This window comes from Heloderma suspectum, chromosome 5 (assembly GCF_057233095.1).
Source record: "Heloderma suspectum isolate Gila_16-S chromosome 5, 16-S_ref, whole genome shotgun sequence".
NCBI classification, from domain to species: Eukaryota; Metazoa; Chordata; class Lepidosauria; order Squamata; family Helodermatidae; genus Heloderma; species Heloderma suspectum.
Window position 1 is genome coordinate 207514758 of NC_139462.1, and position 12086 is coordinate 207526843.

A 12086-nucleotide genomic window follows, 5' to 3' on the forward strand; every position below is an offset into this window, starting at 1 on the left:
AACCGGGGTACCACAGCAGAGAAGGCCCTCTCCCATGTCCCACCATAGTGTATGTCTCACACTGGCGGGAAGCAGAGGACGGCCCCTCCAACAGATCTCAATCCTCGGGCAGGCATATACAGGGGGAGGCACTCCCTCAAATATCGAGGTCCCAAGCCGCTTAGGGCTTTAAATGTCATCACTAGCAGAATGCTGCTGCCCAACTGATTCTTTAATTAATTAATTAATGGATTTATAATCCTTGTTTCTGCCAAGACACCCCAAGCAGTGTACACTCTTAAAATACCAAAACAAACAGATGATACAAAATATGGAACAAGTTCTGTCAGGCTGATTGATGCACCTTTCAGGAGCCAGTGGCACAGCCTGCCTTGTCTTGTGTCTGCCTTCCCTCCAGGCACAATGGTCTTACTTTTTAAAGCACCCTATGACATGAAACCCAAATCATTCAGAGACCACCTCTACCTTCAAACACCATCTACCCTTCATGGTGGTCCACTGGTCTCTCTCAGGATATTCCCAATTTTGATGAATTATGATATTAGGCTTGCTTCCCATATGACCTCAGCTGAATGCTTTGTGGGGTGGGCTCTGTTGTTTGTGCAAACACACATGAGGTAAGTACATTGGTGACAAGAAGTGTGTCTGTTGTGCACAAACTACGATCCACATGCAACCCTTCAATCCTCTGCTGCTGAATTTGCTGCTGCTGCCTCTCACCCCACCTGTTCTGCTGCTTCATGTCCACTGCTGATAACCCCTCATTGCCCACTGCTACTCACACACCATCCCCCAACAAAAAACCCCCTCACACACAAACTCGTACGTCCCTCTCCAGGGATACCAAGCATCGCTGCTTCCACTTCTGGGAGGACACTCTAGGAGCTGGTCTCAGAGGCCTGCTCTCTGAGTGCTGAAGGTCAGAGCATCTTCGTAGGGATGTCAGAGAATTTCGCCACCAATCTCGGGGAGGCTGAATGCCAGCGCATTCAGCCCCCCAAAATCGGTGGCGAAACGGTCTGCCCCCCCCGCCCCCCCCCCCCCGGGACAGGACTTACCTTGGGCGAATCTTCCTGGCGGCTGCTGTGGCAGTTCGGCAGCGGCGGCTGTGGTGGCCGGTCTTCCGACTGGCTGCTGCCGCCGCCATTTCCAGTAAAAAAACAAAAAAAACCTGATAGGCTACGTAAAGATTTACGTAGCCTATCACGGCTAGATTTTTAAAAAATACCGTGATAGGCTACGTAAATGTTTATGTAGCCTATCACGGCTGAGTAAAAAAAAAAAAAAACAACCGCGTGTACGCAAATGGCGGCGCCCATGGGCGCCGCCATTTGCGTTCCTTATTTTGGCACGTCTAGTCTACGTAAACATTTACGTAGACTACGGCAAAAATAAGGGGAACGCAAATAGCCTGCTCTCTGAGTGCTGAAGGTCAGAGCATCTTATGGCTGCTGCATGGGCATTCTGGTGCTGTAGTACTGCTGCTATTGAGAACTGTTTTTGGTGACGTGTTGCTTATGATGTTGCAATTTTAAATTGTGTTCTATTTTTACAGCTGTACTGTTTCTTCTTCATGGTCTTTGTGCAGTCACACATATGGATTCTGCACCTGAACAGGGAAACTTTTCAGAAGCATTTAGAGATTTAGAGAGCATTCTATCCCCTGCCCTCAAGCAGCGCATGTGTATGTGTGTGTGTGTGTATATATGTATATGTGTGTGTGTGTGTGTGTGTATATATATATATATATATATATATATATAGTGTGTGTGTATATATAGTGTAGGGGAACTTATTACAAACAATTGCTTTTGATGCATAAAAGCTTAGAGCCAACTCTGTAACATAGCTGCTACTGATACTATCTATGTCTCCTATTGGACAAAATGAATCTGTGCCAACATGACTGGTAAAGGTATATAGCAAATATTTGGGCACAAATCTCCCATGATATTTAATCTCACTCTCCTTCAACACACCCAGTTTCATGGCCTGGCCTCTTCTGTAGAGAACAGTTCTAAACTGTCATTAGTAATATGGACATTCCTTTATGCAGAGCAGAAAATGCAGGAACTAACCGAGAAAAGAACACTTCTGGCTGCCCGTCTTGAGGCAATTCTTGAAGATATGCAAGACGCAGAGAGCTTTGATTCAGACCAAAGTATAACGGCAAGACCTGTTAGTAAGTGCAAAATAAAATTCCATGGAAATGTCTTAAAATTATATGCTCTAGGAAAACCATCACCATCAGGAACCGAGCTCTTGCTCCCCACTGAGCACATCTCACTCTGCCCCTTTTTCAAGGGTGACCACTGACAGTCAGTCCTTCTGCTGGAGAAGAGTGTTCCAGGGCCTGAGGGTGAAGATCTACCTGCCTCCAGGACAGAGCTCCAGAGATATCATCACCCATCCCTCTTATATTAATTTTGAAAAACCTCTTTAAAAATAGATATTTAGTATTTGTGGGTTGTCATGAACATGGCATGGTGCTAGTGCACAGTGCCTGGTTGCTTCCACTGTAAGCAGGAACAGCCAAACAACCCAGGGACACTCTGGGTTGCTTAGTATTGCTTCAATAGTTGTGTCAAGCCAGATAAGCCAGAGAAACAACCCTAGAACAAACCATCGGTTCTTTCTCTGGCTTGTTGGGAAAGACACAAGCCAGCGGTCCAGGTTTGGATGCAATACTAAACAACCCAGAGATGGCGCATTGGCCTCCAGCCAGCTTGGAGAACATGTCTTGGGGTTTAGGAATAGGATACTGGTGTGTGACTAGTACTGAATTGACTGCAACTTTATAGTCTCAGCCCATTCACTAAAAGGCATTAGAGAAATAGCACCTTCTGCTTGCAGCACCATTAACTGCCTGTCCATTTCCTCCCTCAACATATGTGGTACTGGGTGAGCCTTAGAAAACATAGGGCCCTTCAGTGGCAGGCTGAACCTGCTAGCCCTTAAGTAACCCTCTCTCTTGACCAAATACTAATTTATACTTTGTGCACAACTTGTGTACTGCAACTGAAAATGCATAGAGAATTGACCAGTCAAATTTAAAATGTTAAATAGGCGGCTGCGCCCCTTCCTTCCCGACCATCTGCTCCCATCGGTAGTACATGCCCTGGTCTCCTCTCGTTTAGACTACTGTAATGCACTCTACGTGGGGTTACCCTTGAAGACGGTTCCGAAGCTGCAGCTGGAACAGAATGCGGCGGCTCGTCTGATTAAAGGCAGCCGCCGGCGAGATCACATCACTCCAGTGCTGAAGGAGTTGCACTGGTTACCAGTTGTTTTCCGGGCCAAATTCAAGGTGTTGGTTTTGACCTTTAAAACCCTATATGGTTCCGGCCCAGCCTATCTTAAGGAGCGCCTCCAGCAGCACCAGACAGGCCGCTCAACAAGATCAGCCTCGGATGGCCTTCTGTCTGTCCCATCAGCCAGGACAGCTAGACTGGTGGGGAGAGGGAGAGGGCCTTTTCTGTGGTGGCCCCCACTCTGTGGAACTCCCTCCCTAGGAAACTCCGTCATGCCCCCTCTTTAATGAGCTTCCGTCGTGCATTAAAAACGTGGTTGTTCAGGCAGGCATTTGGGGTGGGTTAGGGTATTTTAGAAAATGTTTTTATTGTAGAATTTTATTTTTTTAAACTGTTTTATTGTATGTTGTACATCGCCCAGAGTGGCTGGGTGACCAGCCAGATGGGCGATTAATAAATTTAATAATAAATAAATAATAAATAAATAAATATAGTCACATCCTAGGAGAGTCTGCTGCTCATCTGTTGAGATGAGTAGTTGAAACTTGCTATGCTGGCATCCACTTGGATTTTGATATGCTACAGTAGCTATACAGTTAAAAGATACCCCTTTTCAGTGAGCATCAGGCCCATGCCTAAGGATGTTAGAGAATTCCACCATGGACTCCAGTGAGTCCGGATTCTAAAGAATTCCCCCGGAGTCCATGGCGGAACAGAGCAATCCCCCCGCCACCCCGCGAAATTGTCCCGGGATGGACCCTACCTGGTGTCAGCTGTCCGCTGTGCCTGGTCTGTGGCCACGAATGGCTTCCCCAGTCTGCGGCCACCATTTGCGTCCCTGCGTTAGCCGTGATAGGCTATGTAAATACTTATGTATTTACTGTAATTTTTAAAAAAAAAAAATGGTAAAATTTTATTGTTTTAAATTGTTTTATGGTGGGTTGTACATCGCCCAGAGTGGCTGGGTGACCAGTCAGATGGGCGATTAATAAATTTAATAAATAAATAAATTATGTAGCCTATCACGGCTAACGCAGGGACGCAAATAGCGGCCACTACGCCATTTGCGTCCCTGCATTAGCCATGATAGGCTACATATATATTTTCGTAGCCTATCATGAAAATAGCAGGGATCTTTGCTGTGATAGGCTACGTGAATATATACGTAGCCTAACACAGCTAATGCAGGGAAGCAAATGGTGGCCGCTATGGTGGCCACCATTTCTGGCCACAGCGCGGCAGCAGACTGAAGTTCAGCTGCGGATGGGCCCGGCTGGTGGCTCCGCAGACTTGCTGTGGAGTACAGCCAGCTGGGGAGGATTCCAGGGGGAGGGACGGATCGCCTCCCCCCCCTCGCAGATGCCCCGGACCGGAATGGGGTAAGTAATTCGTACACCCCTACCCATGCCTAAAGATACAGACTGAATTTCAGTATATTACATAGGTGTTCCTTGCAAATGAGAAGTGGTCTTTTGAGGTACATGATGTTCCACAACACATCCAGTTACAATAGTTACATTATAATAGCAATTAATTAATTAACATGTAGAAAGGCTGATTGATATATACATGGATCAAAGGACCTCACAGACATTCTTGTCCTGCATACACAACTGCACATCCGTATTCAATTAATGTTTCAAAGGAGCATTGGAGGATGTTATAAAATCTGGATGTAATCTCATCTGCATTTCATTCCTGAAGTTTCTTATCCTTGCACATGTACCTTAAATGTACTTCTGTCCAATATCCCTGTAAATGTATAGGTTTTTCAAATCATATCATGTATTAATGGAATTATATGCCTACTACTGTTGGTCTCTGGGGTAGAATACTTCACAGCAGATAGTTAAAACTATGGAATTCTCTACCACAAGACATAGTGATGGCCACCAATTTGGATGGCTTTAAAAGGGGGTTAGACAAATACCTAGAGGAGAAGGCTATCAATGACTACTAGGCCTGATGGCTTTATGCTACCTCCAGTATTAGAGGCAGTATGCCTATTGTTTGCTGGGCAACATGGGCAGGAGGCTGCCATTGCACTCGTGTCCTGCTCATGGGTTTCCCGTTGACAGCTGGCTGGCCACTGTGTAAACAGAATGCTGGATTAGATGGACCCTTGGTCTGATCCAGCATGGCTCTTCTTATATTCTTACAAATATACCTATGGGAATTGTAGGATTTTTATGTTTCTAGGTACTACATTTATGTATTATTATACTTACTTATATTCCACCTTTTAGAATACCACAAATCCTCTCAAGGAGGCTTAAAAGTAATATAAACTATCATAAATAAAACTACAGTCAACATTTTTTTAAAAAAACAAGTGATTAGGATCCTTCCTAGAAGGCAGATGGTAGTAGATTGCCCTGTGGGAGAGTGGGACAGTCAGCTGGAACAGGCTCTGAGGTAGTATTCACTTGTCTGCCTCCCTCTGTCTTCTGGGATCCTTCCCACAGGGTGGATGATGACAGATGGCTCTGTGAAGGTGTGGTGTGGTACAGTCGACTGAAGCAGGCTCTGAGTAGGGATGTACGAAAGTCACTTACCTTTTCGAAGGGTGACATTCGCGGTGAGGGGGAGGCGCTCTGTACCTCCCCCCGAAATCCTACCCTGGCCGGCTCCGCTCCACGGCGACTCCGCGGAGCCGCCGGCCGGGTGCATCCGCATGGCAGGTCTGCGGACGCAAATGGCGGCCGGCGTAGCAGCTGCCATTTGCATCCCTTCGCTGAGCCGTGATAGGCTACGTAAATACTTACGTAGGCTATCACAGCAAAAGCGGGGACGCAAATGGCGGCCGCTATGCCATTTGCGTCCTCGCTTTTGCTGTGATAGGCTACGTAAATATTTACGTAGCCTATCACGGCTCAGCGAAGGGACGCAAATGCCGTAGCGGCCACAATTTGTGCCCCTGCTTTTGCCGTGATAGGCTACATAAATATTTACGTAGCCTATCACAGCAGGCGCTGTGTGGAGCCTGCGGACACAAATGGTGGCAGCTACGGTGGCCGCCATTTGCGTTTCTGTTTTTTGGCCGTGATAGGCTACATAAATATTTACGTAGCCTATCACGGCAAAAAAAAACCAGGGGCGCAAATAGCTTAGTGGCCACCATTTACGTTCCTGTATTTTTGCCGTGATAGGCTACGTAAATATTTATGTAGCCTATCACGGCAAAAAAACAGGGGCGCAAATGGTGGCTGCTACGCCATTTGTGCCCCTGTGTTTCGCCGTGATAGGCTACGTAAATATTTACGTAGCCTATCACGGCAAAAATAGGGAAGCAAATGGCGGCACCAGGTAAGTGTCCTGTTTCGCGTGCTTTTCGTGGGGTGGGGGGTGGGGGGCTTCGTTCCGCCACGGATTTCGGGGGACAGAATGCACTGGCATTCGGCCTCACCGAGATCTGTGGCGGAATTCTCTGGCATCCGTATCACTAACCTCAGCTCGTTCTCAGCTTTAGCCTTCCTGACGCCATCCCTGCAATTCTGTGCTACCTGCCTGTACTCTTCCTTTGTAGCTTGACCTTCCTTCCATTTCCTATATGTGTCCTTTTTTGTTTTCAGGTCATCTCTAAGCTTTTTGTGAAGCCACAACGGCTTCTTCTGTTGTCTTCCACCTTTTTTTCCTGTTGGAGTTGGTTGTAATTGTGCCTTGAGAATTTCCTTTTTAAAAAAACTCCCACCCATTTTGGACTCCTTTTCTCATTAGAGCCGCTTGCCATGGGACCTTACTGATCATTGTTCTGAGTTGATTAAAACTGGCTTTCCTAAAATCCAGGGTACGCGTTTGGCTGCACTCGGCTTTTGCTTCCTTTAGAACCAAGAACTCAAGTATAACATGGTCACTTTCCCCCAGAGTTCCCATAACCGCTACTGTATCCACTAAGTCATCTCTGTTGGTTAGGATCAAGTCAAGGATAGCTGATCCCCTAGTTCCTTCCGCCACTTTTTGTTGGAGGACGTTATCAGCAACACAAGTCAGAATTTCTTGAAGGGGCTAGGGATGTCAGAGAATTCCACCACGGATCTCGGGGAGGCCGAATGCCAGCGCATTTGGCCCCCCAAAATCGGTGGCGGAACGGTCTGCCCCCCCGCCCCTCCCCAGGACGAGACTTACCTGGGGCGGATCTTCCTGGTGGCGGTGGCTCCGGCGGCAGCTCCAGCGGCGGTTTGGCGGCGGTGGCTCCAGCGGCCGGTCTTCCAACCAGCCGCCGCCGCCATTTCCAGTTAAAAAAAAAAAAAAGACATGATAGGCTACGTAAAGATTTACGTAGCCTATCACGGCTAGGTTTAAAAAAAAACATGATAGGCTACATAAATGTTTACGTAGCCTATCACGGCTGACTTAAAAAAAGAACAACAGGAACGTGCATACGCAAATGGCGGCGGCCACGGCCACTGCCATTTGCGTTCCTTATTTTGGCACGTCTTAGTCTACGTCAAGATTTACGTAGACTAAGATGGTGAAAATAAGGGGAATGCAAATAGTGTAGCGCTACGCTATTTGCGTTCCCCTTATATTCGCCGTCTTAGTCTACGTAAATCTTGACGTAGACTAAGACGTGCCAAAATAAGGACCGCAAATGGCGGTGGCCATGGCCGCCGCCATTTGCGTATGCGTGTTGGGTTTTTTTTTTTTAAGTCAGCCGTGATAGGCTACGTAAACATTTATGTAGCCTATCGTGGCTGACTGCAGGGACGCAAACGGCAGCGGCTACGGCCGCCACCATTTGCGTCCCTGCTAGCCAGCGGCCGGATGTCCGGCTGCTGGCGGAGCCGGCCGGCGGCTCTGCAGAATCCCTGCGGAGCACAGCCGGCTGGCCAGGATTCCGGGGGGGGGGAGGAATGGAGAGCCTCCCCTCCCGTTCAGGATTCCGGGGGGAGGGACGGAGCGCCTCCCCCCCCCACCATCAACATAATCCAGGAAAGGCAAGTGACTTTCGTACATCCCTAGAAGGGGCCATGTTTTGCAGAATTTGTCTCCCAACAAATATCGGGGAAATTGAAGTCCCTCATTACTACTACTACATCATGCTAGGAGTGCACAAAAGCCACTTACCTGGTCTCGCAGCTTGTTCGCGGTGGGGGGGAGGCGCTTCGCTGCTCCCCCCAAAGTTCAGGCCGGGGGGGGAGGCTTCCCGCCTCGCCCGGCCGAAATTCAGGCCGGGGGGGAGGCTTCCCGCCTCGCCCGGCCGAAATTCAGGCCAGGGAGGAGGCGCCTCGCCTCGCCCGGCCGCGAAATAAAAAGTAAAAAACAAACAAACACGCCCCCGTGATAGGCTACGTGACGATTAACGTAGCCTATCACGGCTAGATCTGCAAAGTCAGCCGTGATGGGCTACGTTAATCGTCACGTAGCCTATCACGGGTGACTTAAAAAAAAAATAGCGCGTACGCAAATGGCAGCCCCCATAGGGAGCCACCATTCGCGTTTCTTATTTGGTCGCCGTAGTCTATGTAATCTTTACGTAGACTACAGCGACCAAATAAGGAACGTGAATGGCGGCTCCCTATGGGGGTCGCAATTAGCCATACGCGCTTTTTTTTTTTTTTTTAAGTCACCCGTGATAGGCTACGTGACGATTTACGTAGCCTATCACGGCTAACTTTGCAAATCTAGCCATGATAGGCTACGTTAATCGTCACGTAGCCTATCACGGGGGCGTTTTTTTTTTTTTACTTTTATTGGAATGGCGGTGGTGGCAGCCGGTCGAAAGACTGGCTGCCGCCCCCGCCCCTGACGAAGACCTGACGAACCGCCGCCAGGACCCGCCGCCAGGAGGGACATTCGTGAAAGGTAAGTCCCGTCCCGGGGGGGGTGCGGGGTGCGGGGGGGGTGCGGAGAATTTCTCCCCGAAACTACTTCGGGGGGCCGAACACATTGGCACTTGGCCCCCCGAAGTTTTGGGGAGAAATTCTCCCCCATCCCTACATCATGCTTCCTTGAAACATTGGCTATTTTTCAAAAGTTTCATCCTTGTCTTTTCCTTGACTGGGTGGCTGGTAGTAGACTCTGACCACATGTTCCTTTTATTGTTTGCTCCATTTATTTTAATCCAGATGCTCTCGATGGGGCTACCAAGCTCCTCCTCCTGTATGTCTGTGCAGAGATACGTATTTTTAACATATAGTGCAACTCCACCTCCCTTTCTGTTCCTTCTGTTCTTTCTGAACAAGTTATATCCTTCAATTGCTGTATTCCAGTCATGGGAGTCATCCCACCAAGTTTCAGTTATACCTATCAAGTCATAGTTTCCCTCCCGTATTAAGAGTTCAAGTTCGTTCTGTTTGTTTCCCATACTCTGGGCATTAGTATATAGACATCGAAGACCATGTCTTTTATAGTCTGGCTTTCTTCCTACATGTTTTTGAAGACTATAATTTTGCGCTATTAGAGATGTTGTTGTGTCCGTTGTGGTGCATGAACTTTCATCCATTGTTTTCCCCAACTTTACATCTCCCTCCCCCGTAAGATTCAGTTTAAATTCCTCCTGATGAAGTTCTTCATGCTGTGGCCAAACACATTCTTCCCAGTCCTTGTGAGGTGCAACCCATCTGTTGCCAACTGTCCATCTTCCAGGAAGTATAGCCCGTGGTCCCAGAATCCAAATCTCTCCCGTCGGCACCACCTTGTAGCCAGTCATCCACCCAGAGTATTTTTCTTTCCCTTTCTATCCCTCTTCTAACTACTGGAAGGATGGATGAGAAAACTATCTGGGCCCCAACATTTTTGAGTTTCCTTCCCAAAGCTTCAAGTCTGACATGATTTCTTTGAAGCTCTGCTTGGCAGTATCCTTTGTTCCCACATGGATGAGAAGAAAGGGATACCTGTCAGTGGGCTTTATGAGTGCAGGCAACCCTTCAGTCACGTCTCTTATCCATCCTCCTGGGAGACAGCGTACCTGGCAAGTCCATGGATCTTTGCGACATACTTGGGTTTTGATCGCACGCAACAAAGAGTCTCCCACTACTACTGCTCTTCTCTTGTTGTTGTTGTAGGCCTTGGCTTCATTGCCTCTGCTTGACTGACATTCATCCTCCTGATTGCTCTCATGTGGGGTCCCCTGTAATTCTTCCTCTGCAGGCTGTCTTCCAGTCTCATCCTCAAGTACCTGGAAAAGGTTCCATAGCTCCACTGCTTACACTGGTACAGAGTGGCTTCTAGTTCTTCTGCTCCTAACTTCACCCTTTTCCAAGGAGTATCCTCTACTTCATTTTTCCTCACTTCAGCATTTTCCTCTTCTGCCTCAGCTTGCTGTTGCTCTTCAAGCTTCTGTTGTTCACTTTGTTGCTGTAGTTCCATTGTTCTGTCTAAGAACTCTTCGTCTTCTCTTATTCCCTGGAGGGTCGACACTTGCCGCTCCAGTCCTCTTACCTTTTCTTCTAGTGTAATCAACTTGCACTTGTTGCACATATAGGCCATGTTGATCTCAGGCAAGAAAACAAACATTGCACACACCTTGCAGGTCACCACCACCGGAGAGTCTTTTCCTTCCATAGTCTCTATTCCCTTTATATTTCTAGCTTTCTGATTGTACTGGGATAGCCTGTGCTTTGTCCTGTATTCACTGGGGGTTAACACTGGGGGTTAACACTGGTATGGAAGTGTGTGTTCCAAGAAAAGAAATTGAAAAAATTTGTTAGGGACCTCCCCCTTGACCTCCCCTGCCAAACTCCTGTTTGCTTGCCCTGTTTGCTCGCTCTCTGGGAGCTTGGTTGCTTGTATAGCCCCTAAACCTGCTGGAGGAGCTTCCTCTGCTCTGCTCAGCTAGGAGGTGGGAAACAGACTGAAACTCCCCGCCCACACAGCTGCTGGGAGTACTCAGGCCACACCCCCTCAATTCAATTGGAGCTCTCAGGAGCACATGGTGAGCACATGGTGACTCAGAATGGAAAGGACAGTCCCCTAGGCTTACTCCAGCCCACTCACCACTTTGCCTTTGTCTCCTCTTCCACTGCAACTCCATAAGACTCATGGAGGCTTACGCTATTATAAGGGCATTTCTACACCAGCCTAAAATCTAGGGGTGTATGAACCCCACCTACCCGGGTCCACGGGGGGGGGAGGCGATCTTTTCCTCCCCCCCGGAATCCTCCCTGGCCGGCTCCACTCCACGGTGAGTCTGCGGAGCCACCAGCTGGGTCCGCCCACTGCTGGACTGCTGGATTGCGGATGCAAATGGCATCCGGCGTAGCGGACGCCATTTGTGCTCCTGCCCTTTGCCGTGATAGGCTACGTAAATCTTTACGTAGCCTATCGCGTGAAGGAAAAGGGACGCAAATGGCATATTTGCGTCCCTGTTCCCTCCCGTGATAGGCTATGTAAAGATTTACGTAGCCTATCACGGCAAAGAGCAGGAGCACAAATGGCGTCCACTATGCTGGACGCCATTTGCGTCCACTGTCTGGCAGCGGACGGACCCGGACCTGGCAGCGGCAGGTAGGATCCAGCTGGTGTGAACTTCGCAGGGTGGTGAAGGTGAGTGGTCCGTTCCGCCACGGACTCCAGGGGGCCCGGATTCTAAGAATCTGGCCTCATTGGAGTCCGTGGCGGAATTCTCCACCATCCCTACTAAAATCCTGCATTTAAAGTGGGGCTTTTTGCTTCTGTTTTAAATGCAGGATCACCACTGACTCCCTTTACATGCACTTCCTCCGCCCCCCTTCTCCATGTATCTGAGTCTTCCATTATCTTTCATTGATCTCACTCCTCTTCTTCCCACTTTAACTCTTTTGACGGAGGAAACTGAAGAAGAACACAGAAGCGGAACACAAAGGGGTTATTTGATAGTTCCTTATCTATGATCTATTTAAAAATGGAACAAAG

General features: G+C 48.4%; 1 protein-coding gene across 1 annotated transcript in view; it reads left to right on the top strand.

Annotated features, from left to right (window-relative positions):
- The window catches only part of CCDC7 (coiled-coil domain containing 7), a 360733-nt gene that overhangs the window by 293448 nt on the left and 55199 nt on the right, over positions 1 to 12086 (top strand). Inside the window, exon 59 of the mRNA XM_084859830.1 lies at positions 2057 to 2182. Within this exon, the coding sequence (XP_084715956.1) occupies positions 2057 to 2182 (126 nt within the window). The remainder of the gene's footprint in view (positions 1 to 2056; positions 2183 to 12086) is intronic.